This window comes from Betta splendens, chromosome 2 (assembly GCF_900634795.4).
Source record: "Betta splendens chromosome 2, fBetSpl5.4, whole genome shotgun sequence".
Taxonomy (NCBI): domain Eukaryota; kingdom Metazoa; phylum Chordata; class Actinopteri; order Anabantiformes; family Osphronemidae; genus Betta; species Betta splendens.
In genome coordinates, this window is record NC_040882.2 from 6718357 (window position 1) to 6743463 (window position 25107).

The window sequence follows — 25107 nt, forward strand, 5'->3', positions numbered from 1 at the left end:
CGTTGACCCGTCTCCTTCTCACTGGTGCTACAGTCCAGTTGGAGGCGACTCTCGTCCAGTCCATCAAACACAAACAGAAGTTTGAAGCTGCTCTTGTCATAGTTGCTGTTTCCTGATGACTGTAGATGTGTAAAGATGTAATTCAGAGCCTCCAGGCTGATGGACTCAGTTTCTGGGATACATTCATGAATGAGCTCTGACAAACTAAACTTCTGTCCCTTCAGTGGATTCAGCCGACGGAAGGTGAAGGGGAAAATCAGATGCACGTCTTGATTGGACCTTTGTTGGGTCCAGTCCAACACAAACTTGTTCACAAGGACTGTTTTTCCAATCCCAGCGATTCCATTGGTCAACACTGTTCTGATGCGTCTGTATTCACCAGGGGGATGTTTGAACAGGTCACTGGGCTTCACTGGCTCCTCTGCTGATCTTTGCTTCTGCTGTGTCGTCTCAACCTGTTGGACCTCATGCTGTGTGTTGATGTGTGAATCCGGCCCAGCTGTGATGTACAGCTCTGTGTAGATGTCATCCAGACGTTGGTCGACCTCTGACCAGCCTGGTTTCACACAGAGAAACTGGTCGTGGAGGTTTGATTGAAGCACATGCTGGTAATGTGACATGAGCTGTGGCTCTGGGACCGGAACAATTGGATCTGATTCTAACATAACACAAAAAAGACAAAGTTTCAGGAGTCAACAAATGTCTGGTTGATTGATTTGATTGATTGAAGTCTTTGTGTTAATGAACATAATGAAACAGCTTGAAACACAAGAACTATTGAAGTGAAGAACTTTGCTGTATCTGAATAATAAATCCTGGTCGACATTTAACAAATTTAACCTCCAACACATCAGTAAATGTGTGATTGTGTCTGTGATGTTAAGTGTTGAGATAAATCCTCTTACTCTGCAGACAGTCAGCCAGCTCCTCCTGCTTCATCCTCCTCAGGAAGTTCACTGTGATCTTCAGAAACGCATCTCTGCTGCTCTTCCTCTGCTCTTCATCCTCACCATCCAACTCCTCCTCATCCTCCCTCTGACTCTCTAAGCATTCTGGGTAATCTGGACTCAGAACCTTCTGCATCTTCTTCAGCTCCTTCTTCACAAACGTGACAATGTTTTCCTCCAGCAGCTGGAACAGAAACTATATGAATGACCTGATCCAATAAAACCATGGAGCCAAACATCAGATCCATGTTGGACACACTGACATCCACTGGTCTAAAAAGTGCAGCACGGAGATGATTGAACACAACAGATGAACAGTAGTAGTTGTACATGTACAGACCATAAATATGGAGTCCAGCTGTGTTTGGTGCTGCTGGACAGACTGAGCACTGAGAACCTCTGAGCTCTGCTGGTCCACTCTGTGGAGGAACCATGAAGAATGAGTCCACACAGAGACACACACAAGGTAAAGGTCCATGAAGTGATGTTGGATGTGAGCAGTGAGTCAGAGACTCCCTGTAGTGGTGAAGGTTTACTGTCAGTCAGTGGCTTCAGTCTCAGCTCTGAACAACATATATCTCTGCCTCCCTCACTGAACAAGGCTGAAGAGTTGGAACAAGGAGTCTGCTGGGATCAGACTGGTTGTACTGGGCAGCTCCCAGTGGGAATATGTTGAACTGGGAACATGTAACTTCTTCCTACATTCATTCATTGTTGGACGTCGGCTCTGTTGCCGACACTGAGGACAAACAGTCGTCTCCACTGCAACAAAATCACAAGTCTCCAGTAGTAACTTCAATTTACTGCTGCAAGTGAAGAAGCTTCAAGACATTTGACCAAAACCTTCATGTAGAGACGTCAATAAACAGATTTGATCAGAGATGATCAGCTGCTTCCTTTGACGTCAGCACTTCATTAGAAGAGGAGCAGCCCCTGAGACCCTCTACAGGATCAGAGCTTTAGCTACTGCTGGATGGAGATTTGATCAATGATCAGAGTGAAGAAAGCTTCTCCTTCACATCAACACTTCAAAAACAAATCAACCAGATCAAGAAATGGAAACAACACAAATGTTTATCATCACAGAAAGTTTACATCAGATTGTTCAGAATGATTCAAACTGACAACAACTCACTGTGAGTCTGATACAGGTTGGTCTTTGAAATTAATGACACCATTCTTTGACCGGTCGCTCTTGAAGGACACACAGCTGGGTCCAGGTTCAGGTCCAGGTTCAGGTTCAGCAGATCCTCGTCTTTGTTGAGACCTGACAGAAAAACACCTACAGTGACTCTCACACACTGAGTCCTAAATGAGCAGTAACAGTATTTCAGTGATTTGTGTGTGACTTGGAGACAGAATCATCACCTCTGAGCTTTGTTCTGGTTCTCATGGTCCCCACACAGACTGGTTTTAGAGGGAGGGGCTCCCTCCTCTCTGTCCTCACACTGGTTCATGCTGCTGGATTCACACTTTCTACCTTCATGTGGAGAAGAAACACAAACCATTCATCTTTACATTATCTCAAATCCTCCTCCATCATCATCATCATCATCATCAGCTGCTCCTCCACTGATTGTCTCTTCTTCTGTGGTTCATATCAGTGTCAGCTGGATGCAGTCAGACAGTGGGAGGCAGAGGAAGCTGCACCAGCTGCTCTACTTCTGTGAGGAACCACATTCAGTCTGATCACATTGACATAAACTAACAGTAAATCCCAGAGACGTCCCTTGACTCACGCAATGACTCTGATTCTAATTGCTGGGTACATGAAACGGTGCAGAGACTAAAATTTAAATTTTAAAGTTAGTGCTGGGCATGTGTTAATCATGCTTAGATAGAACTGGATGGATTCTGTCTGTGGATCAGTGATTATCTCCCACAAACATGTGAAGAGCATCAGAGCTCAGTAGCAACAATGTCCAACATGGTTCTAAAATGATTTCATTTTTAAATACAGAGTGAACTGTGTCCAAGTGTTTCACAGAACCAACTGAATGAACTGCTTCTTAGAACCTTTTCTAACATATAGTGTGACAAAGGTGAACTGGTCACCAGCACATCGAGAAGGTTTAAACCCAGCAGAGCCTGGTTTCCTCACCCACTGTTTCAGAACCTCAGTGTCCAGCAGCTCATCTGGTCTGTCCACACGTCACAGACAAGAAAGAAGTGAAACTGATCTGCTTAACAAAACTTAGTATCTGTTCATGTAGTGTCTGAAAACAGTTTGATGTTTAACACACATGTAAAGCAGACACCCCTATAAATTATTATTATTTCTACGGTTAGGTATGAGAATGGAGGGTTCATGGCTTTGGACTGATCACTGAGCGCTGTGTGGACAGTAGGAACTGTTGCATGGTGTAAATTGTGAAAGGGGAAAACTACAGGTCCAGCGCATACTTTATCAAGACACGTAACATTGACGAGCAGAGCTCCTCGGTCCTGGTTTTCCGTAACCAATGTAGTGAAGCTGAGACAAACAACAGAACAACTAATGAAGATCCAGTTTCACTGAATCTACTTGTAGCTGTAAAACATAAAGCTATTTGTTGCATCAGCAGATATTACACCACTGATTTATTAAGAAGCTGAGTTACAATATAAATAATATCTCTACATGGTTTAAATAATAAGTTAGTTTGACATCTCTGCTCTACATTAACAAACAGGTTCAGTAACAGTAATGTTGTTAAACACTCACCTTCTCAACTTTTCTTCTTCTTCTTGGTGTTTAATTAACTTTTCCTCCTTCTGCTCTGTTTTCTCTAAATGGAGTCTGAACTCCATGAACACCTTCGGTCTTTGCTCCTGTACCTGGATCACGTGAACACTGAGGCTCCGCCCCCTCTCTATTTACAGGAAACCAGGTGAGTCTACAGGAAGTATTTCTTAATATCTGACGCAGCACATGAACAGGGAGCAGTCCATAAAACGTGTTAAAGTGTTTTTTAGCTGCAGCAGCAGTTTGTCTGTGTCTCCAGCTGCTTGTTTCAGTGTGTAGCTAATCATGCTGTACGTTCCCTCTAGCTGATCTGTTGGAACCAGTAAAATGTTTACATTTTATATCTCCTGATATCTTTACTGCTTAAACTACAGAGTGCTTTTACAAAGTAATGGAGTTAATTTCAGCTTGTATTTGTGTTATTCTCTGACCTGCAGGGCAGACTAGGCAGCTACAGGTTCACTGTGGTAAAAGACTGCAGGAAAAAAATGTATTTGTCTCCAAGGGAATAAATTATGGAGACGTACACAATGATTTGAGTAAACATGCAACATATAGATTTGTGTTAATCATACTTTTAACTATAGAAAAATAGAAATGACTTGCTAAGCATTAGACTTTGGAGCAAAAATCTTGTTGTCATGTTTTTGACTTGCCTGGATTATAAGTAAAGATGATGATCAATATTTATTCAGATTAAAGATTTTACTGAATTTATGAACGTGCTTTGAGGAAAAGTAAAATAATTTCATAAGTATAATTTTTTCATTGTAGTCCACCTGTGAGTCTCTGCCTCCTCCTGCCTCTGTTGTTTGTAACTGTCATGATGCGTAATATTAAAAGAATCATGTGAAAACTGGATTTGCTGCTGCTGTGATAATGTTGGTTAATGAAATGTTATGTGTGACCAGCATAACTCATCATCAGCCATCATGATAAAACCCACGGTTTAACGCGGCTGAAACAGCAGAACGTCAGAAAGTTGGCCATAAGTGGTTATAATTCATTGCATTTATATGGTTTATTTAGTGTAGGATGAAGGTAAATTTAAGTAATCAAAACAATGACTGATGCTTTAACAACAAAACATTTAGTTGTTTTTTCTTCTTTTACCTCCATCAGCTTCACGTGAACATCTGTAACAGTGTGTGTAAATACCTGATTCCATCTATCGCCTGCATCAGATCTCCACCATCCGTATGATCTCCTCCCTCTGTTAGGACGATTCTAAGGGCCCACGAACTTTGAGATCAGATCGTCTGTTAACGGTTAAAGCAGCAATGGCTTCACAGTCAATGAAGCATAAATCCAGTCAGTAGAAACGAAAAGAAACGTTTAGCAAAGCAGAAAGAGAGATGGAGGGCCGACAATTTTTCATCTGCCACATCCAGGACAAAGAGCAGCAGGACTTCAGTCGTGTTCATTTGGTAGAGCATCGGACTCGGAAGGCAAAGTCTGTGGTTCGATCCCCCGCCTCAGCATCAGGTGCGAGACCCTTTGCACTAGAGCGCCCCCATGTGGCTGAAAACAAATTTAAGGGAAAAGTAGGACTTCAGTCAGCCGGAGCAGCTTCCTTTTAGCTCATCTTAACGTCTTGGACTGAGGCATCAAGTCTGCTGACTCTGAACATTTCCCTCCAGTCCACAGTGAAACAAATTGCTGAGTCATGGCTTTAGAGGCGACTTCCTGTTGGTCCATCACAGACAGAGTCGCTGTGTGGTCACCAACATCTTCTCTGCTTTGAAACATCAGCTGACACAGAAACATGAGAAGCTTTGGAGCAACTAATGACAGAAGGACACAGACACAGATGTGATGACTGGACTTCAGCAGAGGTTCTGCTCTGGACCAGCACCACATGGTTACAACATGGACCAGAAGACGCATGTGCTGTACAGGACAGGTCAGATGCATCTCTGGAGGTCGTATCACATGGAAACAAGCTGTGATGCAGCCTGTGTGAGGGCCTCAGTTACAGCCCCCCCTCAGCAGCCAATGATAAGAGCACAGCTGAGCTGAAGTTAACACCAACAAAAGAGGGATTATTTAGAATGTCTGTAGATGTGACCTGCACTCCGTCTGGAGTGGAAATCAATCAAATACCTAAACTACACATCAGATGTCTTCCTAATAATTTAACTGGGCATAAGTTTGAAAGCAAAAATTAATGTTAAGGTGTCTTGCTGTCAGATATTGCACAAGACAGTGCGTAGACAAGACACATGTACAGTAATTATTATCACTTTTCTCTAAGAGTAAGTTTTTGTTTTCCTATATTCTGGCCAGACAAACCTATAGTGTACACAATTATTTTGGGAAACATAGAGGATTTTAGTACTGAATTTGTTTAAACCCATCAGACCGCAAAGTCATGCAGCAGTTGTCATTTAGCTGGTTGTCATAATTTGAAAATCACTCTGTGGGATGTTTCGAGCAACTGATTAGCGAGCAGATAAGCATGAACATCAATTTGAGCGTGTATCAGCTGTAAGCATGTTTCTTCATTGTGTGTGTGTGTGTGTGTGTGTGTGTGTGTGTGTGTGTGTGTGTGTGTGTGTGTGTGTGTGTGTGTGTCAGAGAGAGTCGCTATCTCTTTTCTTCATGTTACTCTCATCTCCCTTTTTTTCTTTTAGAGGTTTTGTTTCGATAGTTTTGCTTTTTCAAATGAAATGAAATGCACTAATAACCATATTTACTCATTCATTTTGTTAGGTTGCTGTCTGGTGGTGAAGACTCAGATTGCCCCGAACCCGTCTTTCAGAGTTCAGCGGTTTCCTGTCTTAGTTTTTTTTGTGATCCGGCCAGAAATTTCCCAAAATTCCTTTTTACCGGACATTATCAGATCTGGCAACATAGTCTTCCCTGAAGTATTTCCTCAATGTTAGGCCCCTCTATGACCCGCGTCCCTCGTATGTTGAAAAAACTTTATTCTGCGAACATCACTCTTTATACTCAGTCTCTTACATGTGGACCACACACAGATCAAAAAACATGTCTGTATCCTCAGTACTGACGAAAATTGGGTTCCACCAGCGAACCCTTAGCAACCGACGTCTCACCACCCAGAGCAGACTTTTTATTTTAATCTAATCAATTTTCCCCGATCAAATGTAGAAAATAGATCATTTTTTTGTTTTTCCCAACCAATTAAAATGCTTCAGCCAAACTAAAAATAAAAGTTCCAATCTTTTGTTTTTTCCCAACTCAAATCAATCACCACAAAGAAATCTCTCTCACCGGCCGAGCCAAGTTAAGATTTGAGTTTGAATCTGAGTTCGTGGATCTCGTCAGAGGCGATCCAGACGGGTGAGCAGTCCTCCCAGCTCTGAATGTCTGTAGAGGTTTGGAGGCTGAGCGACCCTAGTCCTCAGGACTATCGTCCCTGGTCACACCGTCCAGACGACCTGCAGCGGATCCTGTTCATAGACACCAAATTCTGAGGTGGGAGTCAGATAGGATGGAGCCAGAGTCTGGGTGTAAAAAAACAGACACAGGCCATAAACTATTATTAAGCCAAACAGAACATGTTTAAACTTGAACAGGGCACAGGAGATTAGTTGTTTGTGTAAGAATGTTCAGTGTTGAACCTAACCAGCACATGACGACTGTGTTGGATAAGAAAAAGCACAAACGCACAATTTTTTCCTTTACATCCGTGAATGTAAATTAGTTTAACTTAATCTCTTCACCACTTGTTTAGTCACATTCCCAGAAGGACAGACTCCAACATGTGTAGATACACGTCTCTGACATGAGTCGCTTCCTCTCACACAACTTCAGGAACTTAAGAAGCACATGCACAAAGCCCCGCTGTGATGTCTGCACAGATGGTGAGTCCATCGTGGAATCTGGAATCCAGGATGAACTGGGAGTTTTAGGGCTTTTTTTCTGGGAACAGATTGTGGTGCTGGGAAAATATGATTGTATAAATAAGGTGTGATAAAACCAACACATAAAAAGCTACTGTAGCAGTCAGTCCCATGAGCAGCAAAAAAAAAACAACTCACTGTTACTCACATTTAACTTCCTGCAGGTTTGTGTAAAGTTTGCCCGAACAACATTGTGCATTTTCATCACTTTCCTGTTGCACCTGTGTCTCAACGCAGATCTAATGATAAACCAAACCAAATAAGGTTTGGACAAAAGAAAAACCAGAAAAGGCCAAATATCTCGTTTTTCCAGTGGCTGATCCCTCTCTACGTGTCCCCATGCTCATTTCTTATACAATCTTGATCAACCAGTTCTGGAGTTGCTCATTCTCTGCAGACCAGCTTTGTTGCACTGGGTGGACATTAGGTCCCGTTGCAGGTTATTATTCAGTGAGGTGACCTTACACAATCTATACAGAAGCTACGGTTTTTTGGAATGATGAAATGTGAGATCAGACATTTCTAACATCTGGTGACTGTTGTGTAACAGCCCACAGGGAAAGGCAGGGCGCTATGTAACGCCCCTCAGCGTGTTTGTGGCCTTTAAAAAGAGACGCATCAGGTTGGGCCAGTCTGCAGCCGCCTCTCCTCTCTGAAGCAGCAGACACCTCTCAGGATCCGCTCAGCAGGTCAGAATTTAACTATATGTCCTACTATAAGATACAACATTTTAAAGCATAAAAGTTTAAACAATTGCTCAATTTCTTTAAATCCCTTTTGATGTATAAACCAAGTGCTGAACATTCTTCTTTGCTGATCTAATAATTATTACCAACACATTCTGTGTTTCTGAGGATGTTCTCTCTGCTACCATCAATTATAACTGTTAAAATAATGGCACCACCTGCAGCTGTTTGACCCAGGATGAAGAAGAAGCTGATTCTGGATGTGGACACAGGCGTGGACGATGCTCAGGGCATCATGGTGGCCCTCGCCGATCCCAGTGTGGAGGTGTTGGGCATCACCTGCAGCCACGGCAACACGCCCTTGGAGAACGTCCTCAAGAACACGCTGCGGGTCCTGAAAGCCTGCAACAGGCTGGATGTACGTGTTAAAACATGTAGAGGGGTTGGTTTGACTTTTATTGAAGGTGTTTGATGAAGCACAGGCTGTCGTGCTCTACAGATCCCAGTGTACAGAGGCTGTAAACTGCCCATCCTGGCTGATAAACTGAACGCAGGCGATTACCATGGGAAGGACGGGCTGGGCGAAGTTCCAGATCCAGATGCTCCAGGGCTGGATCTGCTGCAGAAGAAGAAAGCTGCACAGGCCATGATCGACATTGTGAATGAGAATCCAGGCGAGGTAGGACAAACAGCAGTTTAATTGAGTCATAATTGTATCATTTTGTCAGTATTTTACCCCTGACTCTAAGTATGATGATAAATGGTGCAAACCGTGCTGTTGCTGACTTCAGGTGACTCTGGTGGCCGTGGCTCCGCTCACTAACCTCGCCGTCGCAGTGCAGCTGGCGCCGAACTTCCCCTCCAAACTGAAGGCTCTGTACATCATGGGGGGAAACATCGAATGTGGGTCATCTGATCAAGCTTCATCATTTAAAGTCTCACATGGCTTTAACAATCCAACCCTGTGTGTGTGTGTGTGTGTGTGTGTGTGTGTGTGTGTGTGTGTGTGTGTGTGTGTGTGTGTGTGTGTGTGTGTGTGCAGCCAGGGGTAACACCACATCCTGCGGGGAGTTTAACTTCGTGGCCGACCCTGAGGCTGCCCACATCGTGTTGAACCGCTACACCTGCCCCACCTACATAGCCAGCTGGGAGTTCACCTGCAGGAACAGCTTGCCTTGGGTGAGACCCAATATGCAAATGACCACGGCTGGTGAAGCAACAGGTGAAGAATTTGTGCTGCTGTGATTTGGTGTCTGCTCAATTTCTTTTGTTCTCCCTCAGGATTTCTGTAATAAGCTTCTGGCCCCAAAGACTGAGAAGGCGGCCTTCATGAAAAGGATTTCAAAACTTTCTATGACGGCAAGTGCACATTTGTAAAAAAAACCAAAACAAAACAACCCAAGCTGCAGAATAACTGAGGATGCAGAGTCAAGCATGTACATGTACGCAGCACCAAGTGGTTTTACTGTTTAGTGATCTGTGTGGGAAAACCTCAAAGGTGCCAAAGTACAATTATGATAAACAAGCCCTGCATTCATGAACATTTTTGTTGACTATGTTTTCAGGGCCAAATCATTTCCTGCCACAACATGTTTGAATTCTGAATGGTGTGTTGTTTCTGCAGAAGGCACAGTCGCAGGAGTATCAAAAGGAGACCACCGAAGGAAACGGGTTCAATTCCTGCGACACCTACGCCGTAGCCGTGGCCATCAATGATTCGCTCATTACAAAAAGCGAACAGGTGCTCGTCTGATGGTTCTAACGTGTTTAAACACGGGATGTAAAAAAATCACCTGGTTTCTATGATTTTCCCACAAACCTCCTCCTTCAGGTTGCAGTGACCGTGGAGCTGCAGGGCAAATACACCAGAGGCATGATGGTGCTGGACTACATGGAGCTGCTGAAGAAGACGCACAAGGTCGTCATCATACACAAGATCGACCTGGAGAAGTTCAAGCAAATGCTGATCAATTCTCTCATGTAGACAGATATAAAATGATGTCTGACACTTCCACACATCAGAAAACAAGGATGTGATTATGTAACTTGCATGAAACTGGACAGTGAAATTAAACAAATTATACCTGGAGTTAGTGTCTTTATTCTGTCCTTTTTAGTAGAGGATTATGAAATTCTAATTTAGTATATTTAGCAGTGAATAAATATTCTGGAATTGAATGCAAAAACATTCATTTCTAACCTGCCACAACCACAATTTTTGCTCTTCACATGTTTTTCACTAAAAGCAGGAGCATTTGTCCGGTGGGCCTGAGTGAACCCACAGACCTGCTCATTTAATGTATCCGCCTTAAACAGCAGAGAGTTCTTGAAGTTCCCCAGTGGGCTGTAATGTTGTTTCCTCTCAGGCAGGAATAGCTGTAAAGACAGTGGCTGCAGTCCATTAGACACGCATTATAAAAACCTAGAGACAGTTGGAAGAGGATGTTGTAGATTTAGGTTTGGCCTTGATAAAATGTGGCCAAAACCGCAAAAAAAAGACTAAATGTTCACTTACAGCAAAAAGATTAAAAACGTCATTATTTTATTTAAACATTAGTGTCATTAATAACCCAAACTTAACCTAAAAAGGATTTCAGCTGATAAAACGTTTAGATGTTGATCCAGGTGAAAAATACTACATACACACATGCACAAACAAATAAGCTTTTATAAACGGAGGTTCTCTGAAGCGCAGAGCAATAGTGTCGAAGCTCTGGCGACATCTACTGGTTCACTTGTAAAATTACACTTCTTTTTAGGACAGTTTCATAAAAATCAGTTGATCAGAGAAAACACTAAGTTCTATTACTCTCCTCATCTTTACTCTCATCTTAGTATATTATTTTTACTTCATGTGACTCTTGGTGAGATAATGACAGACAGACTGTAGTTGTGCTTTGTAACTGAACGGTGTGAAAGTTAAGCAAAGGAATAAACTGGATCATTTGCGCTCAAAGTGTTTTTTATAAAAAAGAAGATCATCTGACTGTATTTGCGCTCAGCACACCCACGCCTCTTCTTGCTCACTACTTGTCCAGCTTTGGACAAAACCCATTCACATAATACAGATGTTGCTGACGCATGTGGCTAGCGTTTAGAAAGCTTTTTCATTCAGAGAAGCCGAAAATGTAAAAAGCTGTAAAAACTAATCATTCCCTTAGTGGAAAGCGCTTTCTGTACCAGTGTGGTAGGAAAATGCAGGCCATTTATTCATTAAGTAACATAATATATTTTATTGCAGAAAGTGCCTAATAAAGATATGATGCAGAAACATCCCAAAGTGCAGAAAAATGTAAACAAATTCTTAATCAGAAAACATAAACAGAGGCAAATTAAGTTATTAAAAACTTTTATTGAAAGTGCATTGGAATGTACACTTTATGAAAAAAAAATCACATCCTATATTTCTTGACTTTCCTTCGATCCTCTTCAACAATCAGGCTTTGATTTGAGGTGTTTTTTTTTAAGAAAACCCAAAGTAAATGTTATGCTTTTTTTTTTCTTAGAAACCAAGAGCTGCACATATATTACAACCTTTCAGAGTCCTATTTACAAATCATACAAAAAAAAGCCCCAATAAAAACGGTCTCTCATCGGTCTTTCTGTTTCTGACACTACTCCAAACATGTCACATCAGGTCCAGAAAAATCAGTAGACGGTCAACCGGGTCAGTGTCAATCAGCCCAGCATCCCAGATTATTGAGTCAACTCAGAGTCACTCTCAACCCTATGTTGACTTCCAGAAGCTGGAGATGCTGCCGTAGTTGTTAATGGTGATGTCTTGCGTCAGCCTGGAGGCAACTAGTGTCCAGTCTCACAAACAAACTGCTCCTACTGGACTCGATACTTGTAAAACGAGCAGAGACCCCGAGTAAAGTTCCAACCCAAAGTAACAGAGAGGATGTAGATGAGGCCAAGCAAAGCGAAGGGGTAGAGCAGCACCACTGTGTTTTTCAGGAATGGTAAAGCTGTAAAAAGAACCAGAGCCCAAGGTTAAAATACAAAAAAAAAAAAAACTTTGGAAACAGTACAATTCTTCCATATTTAGCAACATCCTGTTTTGCATCATACACCAGCATCATCTTTATATTTCATATAGTTTATTTCTTCTCTCTTATTTTCCCCGGAATACCCCCAACTATTTTGTATCCAAATCTAAAGCATAGAGACAACATCTACAACTACAAAAATAAAACATATAATTTTGTATATTTGTTATTGCACACTGTCTTTTCCAAGCCCTGCTGCTAGAACTAGAACTCACCGTTGTACCCTAAAAAGGTGATGTAGAGATAATAGCCGATGGCAATCAGCCACAACGTATTCCCAACAAAGCATCCCAGGAACCACTCTGAGTTTATGACAACAACATCTGAAACGTACAAAACAAACACACTGTAAGTGAGGACACAGAGGTGAAGAACTAATATTATTATACTATTATTATTATTATTATTATTATTATGAGATGTTGTTTATGTCATATTCATTTCACAGATCTATGTGATAACAGCAGTTAGAGTACAGCTTGTATCCCATAACTTATTGGCTAAATTCAAGACAGATTGTAGTCATGCATCACTGTTGTTTGTTCTTATGTTCTTCTAGTTTATGAAATCTTGGCAATAAAATTTAATCAGAGCACAATAATAAATTTTGTTCAATTTCTCCTGCTGAAATAGTTTCAGGTCCAAAGCTTATTTTTTACTACAATGAAGGTTGAATTATTCTTACAAATATTAAATTTTGGCAATGAGAAAAATGCCAACATAGGGCGCTTTCCAAAAATTACAAACATTTTTTTCAGCGGACAAACTGCTTGTTCACAACCAAGTGTGCAAAAGAAAACTAGACTCTTCTTGTAGTTATATATTTCTTCTAATATAAATTAGATTAATATTTGGATTAATTTTGTTTCCTATATAAATGATAATTTAGTCATTTAAGTTATATAACCTCAGATACTCTAAGAAAACTGTCGGAGGCACGATCTACTCACGGTTGATGAAGAAAAGCTGCAGAAAATGCAGGATGACTAGAAGTGGGTAAAAAGCATTGAGGTGCACGTCAAACGCATAGCCCCATTCAACATCAAAATCTCTGCTGGGATGTTTTAGCAGGTATTTGTTGCTGATCACCCTGCAGGGGACAAAAGTAATAACTTTTATTTGGAACACATGGTCACAGAAGTACAGTAAGTGGTAGAGTTAATTTTCAACACAAGAGAGAAAGAACAATACAAAATTCACTACTTCCAACAAAATCTTGAAAATCTTGCTTCTCACCACATGAGCGTTGATATGAGCAGACCGACTCCTATACAGTCAACAAAGACCACCCAGAGCAGAAGCTTCAGAGTGTCCAGAACGCCCATGTCCAACACCAGACCAAAGCCTACTGTAGACACTAGGGATAAAATTGAAAAGTGTAAAATTATCTTTGCAAACGAAAACCATTAACTCAACTTACAAGATCAACTTACAACATTAAATCTATTTTTTTGTATTTGCTACAGTTTAATAAAGTCCATCCATCCATCCATCCATTTTCTAAACCGCTTATTCCCTAATGCGGGGTCACGGGGGTGCTGGAGCCTAACCCAGCTGACTATGGGCGAGAGGCAGGGTACACGCTGGACGGGTCGCCAGTCCATCGCAGGGCAACACATAGACAGACAACCATTCACACACACACTCACACCTACCGTTTTTCGTTTTAATAAAGTCATGAAAGATAATTAAAACAGAGGCACAGAAACCCAGAGACTAATACTATCATTTAGACTCTTTAGAGAGACTGTCAGGTTGAGTTTAAGCATGAAGACTAATACAATACTCACCACACAGCCAGATGCTGAGCACAACCAGAAAAGCAGGATCATCCCTGGCCCACTGGTCTTTTGTCTGTTTTCTGTAGTGAAAGTTGCGGTAGACCCTCTGTGGTGACGTGAACAAGTAAAGCATTTGCCACAGGGCAAATTCAAAGTCCATCTGCCTGAAATGCAGCAGCCTTCGCAGGTATTTGTAGCGCTTGGCACCTGCCGTGTGGCGTGCGGCGTCTCTGGAACCGAGGGCACCGTTGCCATGTGATGAGGTGGTCGGCAACATGGTGCTGAAAAAGATGTTACACGAGGAATGAGGGTGGCAAGGATATAAGGATAGGCAAGGAAAGGAGGGACAGGGAAACGCTCTATGCATCCTCATGGAATGTAGCACTCATTAAACCTGACCAGTGAGTGCAGTGTGACAAGTCCCTATGAAACAACGCAAAAGATATTTCAGGATAATGTATGGCAGCTGTGTGGTACAGCTTATGTATAAAAACTAAATAAATAAAGAATAAACGAAGGATCAAGCGTTATCGATAAGCTCAAACATAACGTTTATCAAAAGGCCAGCTCAGGCTTAAGATGAACACTATTTAGTTATAACATGTTTAAAACAAGTTACAAATAGTCTAATTTAGCTTTTACTTCTAACGATTATCATTATACCCGAAACATGTGTCCTGTAGTTACTGTACTGTTACAACTGACTCTAAACCATTAGAGTTAACACCACAAATTAGCGAAAATCTAAAAGCTAACCTAAAATAACGACAACACAGAAACACAGGACGCTAGCATGACCTACTCATATGCTACATACTGAACAAGCTAGAGAAAAAAATTATTCACAAACGTACATAAACTAAATCCACAGACTACATACTCGCCAATGTTATAGTCATCCCTGACCGACACTAAATTATTTAGACACCTAACTTCCCAGTTGTCCTCGCTAACAGACGCAGCTTGTTGCTAACTAGCTAACGTTAGTTTTATGAGATGACTGGTTAGTCTGCATAGTAACACAGCCCTGACTCTATTGAATACATAAAAACGATTACTACTAAAAAGACTATTTACCTATTTTGCTGTACTCCTTCACAGGAGAAAGCACCAACTCTTGCTCGCCTTTGTAGCTGTTTATAGACTCCTTCCTGTACTGTCGCGAAAACGAACACGTAGCTACATCCGTGGAACCCCCGAGTAATGATGGGAAATGTAGTCTAGAGTGTGAAGACCGTATCTTTTTTTTAATTAATACAAAATAACGATCTACTGTGGCAAATTAATCATTAAGCAAAAACGTTTCTACTATAGTAAAAAAAACTTGAATTGTTAAATTCGAAACACTAGTATAAAAGAATAATTCACACCTCAATCCATGCAGGTGTCTAAAAAGCATGTATTATTTAATTTTAATAATACGTGAATGCACTTAATGCATTAATGCCGTAAATTATTTTAATACAGTTCGGCTCTTTCCTTGATGTGTTATATTGAAAGTTCAAATACTTGTTTTAATGTAAAAATCTCAATACAGAAAAAGAAAGCATATATTTGATTATAAAGTATAGTATATTAACAATTAAAAGTATAATCAAATTAAAACATAAAGTAAAATTAAAAGAAAATTTGGATAAAGTAAGTAAGGGTAGAGTCTATTATAACATACAAAAGAAAGGTAAGCGAATTAAGCGTGCATTGGAAATAGAATAAAAATACATAAATATAATAGTCAAGATGAAAGTGAGAGGATATAAAAGGCTCCATAGACCATAAACCAATTCACACTCCAATTTAGAAGATGGCAGTACTGCACCTAGTTTGTTTTCCAACCGCCAGAAAAGCAGCAGAAGAAGAGTATATCCTCTCTAAAGTGAATTGGATGGCTCGTGGAATTTCGCAAATAATAGAGAAGCACCAGAGTAACTTAGACGACTATAAACTGCAGTCTAAAATGTCTACGATTTAATAACACTGTGCTAAGCAAATGCAAATATAAGTTTAAAGGCATTTATTTTCTATATTCATTTAGGTGCAACATCTTTTAAATAATTACTAGTGGAGGTATAAATACACATATAAATATGCAAATTGTAATAATTATTCCCATCTAAACTGTAACTATTTTTGTCCCCCAACGAGAGAGACGGCAGAATGGGATTGTGGGTAGTGTTGTTTTGACCGTTGCTAGTCGTACGGTGTCAAAAATGCTAATACAGGACAACGCGCCCCCTCTGGACTGCAAACAAACACAAACAACGTCTCCTATAAACTTCACCGGCATTGAAGAAAATTAACAACTTCTTAAATGTAAGTCGTCGCAATTGTTATTCGTGTTGTTGTTGTAGCAGTTTTGTATTTACATGCCTTCATTTAGCTCCATACTGTGTTTTACTTGCCAATTCTGTTGCTATATGAGACCACTTACCTGTTAATTGCATGTCATAGTCATAAATTAGTTCCTAATTGAATATACTGAGTTTTACATGTTGTTGCCTTAATTAATTTAATGACACGTGTGGTATTAAAATCACTGGCCTTCTCGTGTAAATGGAAGCTACCGTGCACACTGGCTGCAGCAGTGACAGGTGTGATTAACGTAGTTGAGATGTGTTCACACACAGCCTGTAAAATAAATGGAACAAATTTCCCTCCTTTTTAATTAAGATGAAATCCAGTGTCATTTCTAACCTTGCCCCTGCTAATTATACACAAGTGATTTATTCTGCGTGCCACGTCTGGGGATTAACTTGCATCACTGACTGCTTGGTGGACAAGTGCACACAAATACGCACACTGCAGACCTACGTCTGTGCTATTGTATGCGTGCATGCATACAATACAACTGATGTGGCAGCATCATGCTGCATGGAGCTGTGCTGGGCCTGAGCTGGAAGGGAAACAGCAGCAGTTAATTCAAGTTTTTGCAGAGAAATCAATGTTGCTGTTGTCTTTATAGAGATAAATCTAGTGTTAGCTCAGAATGGTCTTAAACAGGATTTATTTTCAACAATCCAGACAAGAAAAGCTCCTCAGCATGAATCACTTAGCAAATAAGAAGTATTCCTGTTTGTGTCTGGTTGCCTCCAGCCACCAGGTGGCAGTAGATGCCCGCAGTAGACATTTAAATAACGAAGTGGCCTCCACCGCCTCTGCAGCCTGCTGTTTCAGCATAAAAAAGAAACATCCTCTTCATGTTTTTTTTGTAATTGGCGATATGAGCTAGACGCATTTTCTTTTCCATTTCTAACAGCTATTACAATAATCACATTATCTATTTAGATTTTATTCAATAACCATTTTAAACATTCACTACTATTAAAAATTCAGCAGCTACACAATTATGTTAAATGATGCAGTACATAAAAATAGTAAAATATATAAAGTATTTTATTTGGGAATGCTTTGGATGGATTTAACTGCAGGGCTCCTTTTAGCCTTTACCTCCCAAAACAAATGGATATGAACCAATTTTTCTTGTGATTCACTTCCAGGCCTGGAAAATGGGCCACAATGGATGATGCATGTCTTATTGTTCCTTTTCTATCTTGGCCCGTGCCGTGTTGCCATGTTGGAGGTCTGCCAAATATCTGAATATGAGCTGTGCTCGTATTCCAGGCTTGTTTTACTCATTGTTGCTTTGTGTACGCATTTAAAATAATGGGATGCCTTTGTTGCTGTGGCAACCACCTGAAAAAGAAGATATTCTTTGTTTAACGTGGTTAATGTTTACATACATGAACTGAAATGTAATTTTTCAGAATTTCCTGGAACAATGGCCTTTACTCTGTGTAAGGATGCTGTTCAAGCAGCTTTAGAGTAAATTATGAGCTTCACCACCGCATTTAGGTGAATAATAGAACATGTTTGTGACTTCTATGTTCTATGACCGCAGTAAATTGTCATAGAACATTCTCACTTTCTTTTGCTTTGTTTTTAACTGCTGTCTTGTTAGTTAGTTCAATGTAGGTTGTATTTTATGAGCCAATAAAATATTACAAAACTTGTATAATGTACAATAATGTAATATAGTGCTACACGCATATAAAGGAAGTAAAACATGGACTACCTTTCCATCACACGTGCTTGGTGAGTTTACTGGAAACGTGCATTCTTCCTCGTAACAATTGAGCTGAGTTATATTTGAGCTGCAGTGATTTATTAATTGTTTAATCCGGCCTGTGTCTCCTCATATGTGCAGCACTGTAACATTGAAAACAGTGCTGCCTGTTGGAAATTAAAAAATAAAAGCCTCCCGAGCTATAACACATCTCTATTAATTTGAAGCTGTCTATTTGATCTCGCTGCCTCTTTGTTCTGCAGCCACACATGATTTCACTTCAACATAAACTAGTTGTTACAAGCACCAAGCTATCAACACGGCCCGGGGTACAAGAGCAGTGTCAGTCTGAGTAGCGCTGCTCATATTGTGCAGTATTCAGACAGCGTCCCTCCCCTCCTGATACCCCATCATGACTCCGGCCGCTAATGGGATCGTCGTCGAGCCTATTTATTGCCATTAGGGAATTGAGGCTACATAAAGTGGGTGAGGGGTTAATTAGAAACAACGGAAGAGGTCAGAGGTCTGTATTGAGCACATGTGATCATGATAGGGCTGTGATAGGAGGTAGATTCAAACAAGGATCATCAGGAGAAGATTTATATGCCGGCTGTGACACAGGGACAAATAGTGCTGATAGGTGAAGGCCTCGTGCTGTAGAGTCCAGTCCGGATGACAAATGGCTTGTGTGAGTGTGTGAGGAGGCGAGGTGGAGAGGTAAATAGGATGCCAGACCATAATCACTTATCACTGAGTCAGGTCCTTCCTCTGAATCTACTCTCGACCCATTTGCTTCTCTCACTCGCCTCTTGTTTTGTCCGTGCCTCCCTCCGTCGTCCTATCTGTCTCTCGTCTATTTAATACTTACCGCCCCAGCCCGTCTTCCTTCACCTCCTCTCCTCCAGTGCTCTCAGCAGTATCTCCCCAGCCTCTCAGCTTCCCATATTACACTGCCAGATAAGAGAGGAGAGGGCCCCGACTGACAGGAACCCCAAATTAATTTACAAGCAACGGTGCCGTTCCTGGGCTGATAGAACAGTCTTCATACAATGTGATTGGACGGGGAGTGACGCCTGGGAGACTCCTCCGAGGAGGGAGTGCGCCTGTGCTATCTTTGTAATTATAGGAAGAGGCCTTGATTCTTCTGTCTCTTTCTGTCTCCTTTGGACCTATTTTTTTTTACAGATAAGTGTTGTAGCAGGAACCCTGGAGGCAAGCCGGAGCTTAGTGCTGTGGATGAAGCCAATGAAGAAATCTTTGGTTTTCGTTGAATCTGAGGTTTTCCTCCTTTCTGTGTCTTTTATTAAGCGTCATTTGATCATGTTACATAGTGTATCCATCAAGGGATTGCTGTGCCACAGTTGTGTCTTCCCCCTGCATCTCCCACCGCTCTTACTTTCAACACTTAGTGCATGATTCGCCACAGCTCTATGGCCTAATAGGCTTAGCGCGCCATAGAATATAAAGAAACGGAAGTGGATTAAGGGAAATCAGTTTTCCAGATTATATTGCGTTCATTTACCACTGCCAGCCGTTGATGCTGCACCAGAGCTTCTTCTATGGGAGCTATTACAGCCAGCGCTTTTTGGCATACATGCTCCGAGGTCCCCTGACAATCCAGAATGAGGAAGTAATAAAGAGAGCCTGGATCCAAGCTGGGCCTCGTGGTTTGCTGTCGTTTACGGCAGGGCTGGTCCCTGGGTTTCATCTCGATCGCTGGATGGATTGGAAGCTTTTTTCATACGTATTTGCAGGACCTGTCTAAGGCCTGGTGATATGGATGTGTAAAATAATTTGAATGGCTTTTGGGCCTGTGTGAGGAGACACAGAAATATTTCTTTTTACGTTTTTGACCAAAATTGAATGTCACAAGAAATTTAAAATAAAATAGTTAATTGTAAGAGACTTATTCTTAGATCTGTAACGTAGACACTTATTAACAGACACTTGAGTCCAGCTTGTTTGTTTGTATTCACCAAAGTTGGCTTAAAGATTTTAAATTCAGGACTGGTTGTATTTCACAAGGTCAGTAACAAATATCCTTTGCAAGTGACAAGACTGTGAAATAATTTTTATTACATTTCTCACCTTTTCAAGGGTACGAATGCAACCGGAATCAGTGGAAATCTAAACAAATAAGTGTGTTTCCTGACGTATTTTAAACCGCGGGTTAATGTTAATGTCATTGTCTAACTATAGGTGGGTCTGTGGCCTTAGGTTGACTGATCGTATTCACATGTGAGTGGGTGTCCTTCCAAAGGCCAAGGAATGGATCCGTTCACATAGTTTGGAGGCTGAAGGCGTTGGGAGCTATGAAATGGGTAATTTGCCGAGGCCGGTGTTCTGGAGGCAGCTGCGCGCGGTTCCACAGTCCTGCCTTGATGGCGGTCCAGCAATCCGACACACACACAAGCCATTTAGGTCCAGTTAACACATTAATGTCGGCTTCCCAGAATTATCAGCTGTGGCTCTTTGGGTCACATCGCAATGATGCTTATTTAAGAAGATGGTGGTGCCTGGACATGCTACAAAGGTTATGTTGTTTGGAAACGTATTTTACCTCATCATTAAATAAAAAAAACAACCACTTCGGTTTAAAACGGTGGTTAAATTATAACAATGAGAGCAAAATAATTACAAAAAACAAAAGGATAAAACAGATGAAAAACAGATGTCAGAGTGTTTGCGGCAACATATGGGACAAACATGGCATCAGGGGGCGAAAAGTTGAGTTGAGGTAGGCGATGAAGCAAGCACTCGTAACAGTTGTGGGCCCAGATCCCATCGCTAACGTAGCTGCCACAGACACATGCCGCAGCCGGATTGTGCTGATGTGCCGCTCGGCTCCTCTCATAGACGGAGAAGTGTAAATCCAAAGCTGAAAACTCCATTAGGCCGAGTCAGTCATGCATCCATGTGCTCCAGTGCCAGACAGCTCTGTAAATCAGCTTCCCTTTTTCTAGCTCCAGTGAAGAAGACAATATGGGTAGTGTCTGTGCACTCCGCGATCGGGCCCTTGGGTTACACCACACACACACACACACACACACACACACACACACACACACACACACACACCATACACACACACACACAAACACCTAGGGGCCTGGCTGCTACAGAGTGAGACCAAATGCTCTGATCCAGGTTGAACTAACCACTGACATGTGCACCTGTCAGACATGGATTGCTGGAGGTGTGTGTGCATTTATATGTGCATACTACAGCGATTGGAGAGTCTGTTATTCTGGAAAACAGAACGTTGTCCATGCTCCACGCAGACGGTACATTTGTTATTCTTGTTTGATATTGAGATTTAATGTTTCTTCGTCTATTTTTGAACAACAAAAGCAATACACGAGCAGCTAATGCATTTTTAATGATAACTTGTGGCTAAATGTTTCAGTTCTTGACAGAATAGAATCCTTATACGAACAGATCCTGGTTTTTGCGTTGCCTCTTTCTCTCTGCCTCCATGTGAGGCACACACACAGAAAATGCACAGACTGTAAAGTAATGGATTTGGAGTGTGGTCTGCTCATCCTAATCTGTTGGCCAGTAAAAGCTGATGGAGGCCTACAGGTGCTAGACACTTGTCTAGTGGAATGCAGAGGGCCAGACCTCGGACCTCCCACCAGACTGAGCTTCCTCCTGTGTTGCTAGTGTGGTGTGTTTGGGTAGAGGGTGCGTGGGTGGCGGTCACCAACTGCCTCTCGACCTAATTTCAGTCTTTATCGAATCCAAAGAATTGCACTGCACCGTTTCGGGTTTTCACTCATTTACAGTATCACTGATAAACAAAACTAATGGAATAAAATCAATACAAACATAAAAGGATATTTTGTTTAACCTTTGTACATGTATATGATAAATTAAATTCAACATTATACACAAACAAATCAATTGAATTGAATAAGAATTGGATTAGAAATATTTCACACAAAAAAATGAATAAAACTTTTTGCAAATGTGTATTTTCTAAAAGTAAATTTCAAAAATTAAACATGGTGAAAAGACCTGAAGCAAGATTAAAATCTGTCTGGAACAAGTTGTTGTGGGTGAAGAATCGCTGGCGTCAGAACCAGTGTCGCGTCTTTAGAGAAAATTCTCAAACTGTGAAGTAAGAGTGTGGATATGTAACGTTAACCCACCCTGAGCCACTGAGGGCTATCTCTGCTTACGGTCAGACTGCAACAAACCCTGTGTCTGCTCATACTGTCAACTGCACGTTGGTCATTTACTTTGTGAGATTTGCAGTTTGCAAAGTTTAATTTGGAAACATATTTTGCCATCTACCTAACGTCACACAGGGAGAAGAAACTACAGTGAAAACCTTAATGGAAAATTTGTCTTATTAGATTTTAGAAAATAAGCTAAGCTCATCTGTGCCAAAATTGACAACATGGGAAATACACATAATGTTAAAATTGTAATAGAATTATAATTAAATAGTTAATCTAAATTGCACTAATAATAATAAACCAAACAGACTGAATACATCAAAAACCTCAAATCTCATACACGAGAGCAGGACTATCAGCTTTGGTTTGGTTTTGTGTACAAAGCAAAAATGCATATGTCCTAATAAGTTATAGTTTGATTTCAGATTCAGAACTATTACAATACTACAACTCACTCGAACCAAACAAGCCAATCTCTGTAGTTTTACTAGCTAATAACCAAACAAATAATACAATCAAATATTATCAATATTATTAGAAGACGAGTTGTAATACACAGCTTTTGACAGTGTATGTTAATATGCAGTAATGAATTTGAATCCTTCTCACACCTACTGTACTATCCTAACAAGGTGAGCAATTTGTGTATGAAATATGTTATGATTGGTCAGATGTAATGGAAGGCGAACGTGACTCCAGCAAAACGCTGTAGCCTAATTGCTGTTCAGATAATTCCGGTGTTAACAGTTGGTTGGACACAGCCAGAGCATTTGTCACGATATGTTACAGTTTATTAGGGAGCAACATCCCCTCGCACGCGGGCTCCTCAGACAACAGTGAGTTAACCGCCCTCTTTTTAGCTCAGCGTTTAAAAATACTATTAAGTCACGCTTATCAGCGGAACAACACGCTGCATTAAATGTGCGTGAATCAGCAGAAAAGCCTTGAGAGCGCCGCCTCTAATGCCTTTAATGTAGATTAATGCTACCTGCCTGAGCTCTGGCTCCATCTGTAGACAGCAATTAAGCGCAATAATCACCTTTTCATGGTCTGGTCTCTTAGTAGGTCGTTACTCTCCACCTCATAACCCCCCACCCCCCACCCACTCACACCCCTGGTGCTTTCGCCAGTTCCAGGATAATGAGGAAAGTTTGGGTGCGGCTGTGTTTTTGTGTTATTGTAAGAACGGAAATAAATGAGTCAGCATCATTATAGTAACAACATGCACAATATTCAAGTAGTTGTTTTGGCCTAAATGCAGCGTTTCACTTTAAATTCAGGTAGAACTGTACAATAACAGGCTGAACCACTGACTTCTTCCTCTCCCTCTTCCCCTGCCTCTCTCTTCCTCCCTTTCTCCCTCTCGTTTACGCCGCTGTCACAATGACTGATGGTGGCCAACAGAACCCTGTGTCCAGCATTACACCTCCGATAAATGGCTGTGGCCCGCTCGACCAGGCCTTGGACCAGACACAAATCAATATTTCACCATTTAAAATCTATCAAAAGAAGATTTTTGAGAGCACTACGGCTGCCTGCGTACCCTTCCACCCACCGACAATCACCTTCCTCAACCTTTACCCCCCTATTCTCCCATCATGCCACGCCACAAACACTGAATCAGACACTTTATAGTTACAACTAGTAATCAATAAGCCAGCACCTTCACAGATCTTAACCGCGGTCGCCTCGGAGCGGTGATGGATGACGAGGAAGGCCGCGATTCATTTTGTCAGGCCATTACGGCGACGAATTCTGTCCACTTCATCCTGCAGACGATCATTTTTCACACTTCATAAGAAGCAGAAATGGGTTGCGATGGAGGAGAAGGAGAGGGGGTAAAAAAAAAAAAAAAAAGGCAGAAGAGGCGGACAAAGAGAAGGCAGACGGAGCGAGAGAGTTGACCGAACGGGGGAAGAAATGAAGAGTAAAGTAAAGATTGAGAGGGAAATACAAAAACGAGGGGGGGAGGAGGAAAGACGCGAGTGATGGCAGATGGGAGAGAAAGCAGACCGAGTGGCTCCCGGAGCCATTTTAACCCCGTTTTTGGTGGGAAAAAACAAACACGTCAAAGCCTGTGACGCAAAATCATTAGATCATTAACCGAGGTTACATTTTTGTGACAGAGGGCCGAAAAACAACTTTTTCATTAGTTAAAACCTTTCTGAGCCGAAGAGAAAACAACCACTGCAAAAAACAAAAACAGCTAAAAACAAGACACCAGCGAGCTCCACTGTGTCTATAGTGTGTGTAACCAAATCAGTCAAGGGGGAAATTGATTTTTTTCCCCCCTTGCTGAAAGCATTTTATCGCTATAAAGCACACAGGGGCAAAGTAACCATGAACAAGTCCCACTAGTCAAACGTATTATGTTTACAAAACAGCAAAGTGGTAAATTAGTTGAGCTAAAACGCGCGCTGCACTTCTACACAGTAAAATATCGTGCTATTACTTCGCTGCATGTTCAATTATAATAGCCGTGGAGTACTTTGTGTAAAATATTGGCAAGTCCTGTGTGGGAACGTTACGATGGCAGGACACGGAGCGAGGGAGATAAACCTTACACTGAATCCTTCCTTTCTTTCTTCACCTTCTGTCATTTGCATTAATGTATCTCCCACCCCCCCTTTTTTTTGGCCCAGCTCCCAAAGACCCACGGTGTTCTTGTTGGATCGGTCTTGCCTTGGAAAACAAGCGACAGCTGCTGTGTGTGGTGTGTGTGTGTGTGTGTGTGTGTGGTGTGTGTGGTGTGTGTGTGTGTGTGTGTGTGGTGGTGTGTGTGGTGTGTGTGTGTGGTGTGTGTCCATGG

General features: G+C 41.4%; 3 protein-coding genes and 1 long non-coding RNA gene across 9 annotated transcripts in view; 2 read left to right on the forward strand and 2 right to left on the reverse strand.

The window, feature by feature from the left end:
* LOC114867425 (NACHT, LRR and PYD domains-containing protein 12-like) overlaps window positions 1-25107 on the reverse strand; it is a 95834-nt gene that overhangs the window by 7389 nt on the left and 63338 nt on the right. The window lies entirely within an intron of this gene.
* Window positions 1-25107, forward strand: part of LOC129603403 (uncharacterized) — an 81118-nt gene that overhangs the window by 2694 nt on the left and 53317 nt on the right. The gene's annotated exons all lie outside the window — the stretch shown is intronic.
* Window positions 8076-10316, forward strand: LOC114851347 (nucleoside hydrolase-like). The gene is made up of 8 exons (XM_029143123.2): window positions 8076-8230; window positions 8452-8645; window positions 8727-8906; window positions 9019-9130; window positions 9270-9406; window positions 9509-9586; window positions 9852-9968; window positions 10059-10316. Exons 2-8 carry the CDS (start codon window positions 8466-8468, stop codon window positions 10209-10211), a joined length of 957 nt encoding a protein of 318 aa, XP_028998956.1. The 5' UTR covers window positions 8076-8230; window positions 8452-8465; the 3' UTR covers window positions 10212-10316.
* LOC114867393 (protein unc-50 homolog) lies at window positions 11560-16620 on the reverse strand. 2 transcript variants are annotated; one of them, XM_029170036.3, is made up of 6 exons: window positions 16486-16620; window positions 14067-14338; window positions 13513-13633; window positions 13227-13366; window positions 12492-12599; window positions 11560-12195 (listed from the first exon to the last, which is right to left on the reverse strand). In XM_029170036.3, the coding sequence occupies exons 2-6, from the start codon at window positions 14332-14334 to the stop codon at window positions 12059-12061; spliced, it is 774 nt and encodes a 257-aa protein (XP_029025869.1). In that variant the 5' UTR covers window positions 14335-14338; window positions 16486-16620; the 3' UTR covers window positions 11560-12058. The 2 variants fall into 2 exon arrangements, with proteins under 2 accessions (XP_029025869.1, XP_029025862.1); XM_029170029.3 differs by lacking the exon at window positions 16486-16620 and adding an exon at window positions 15135-15294.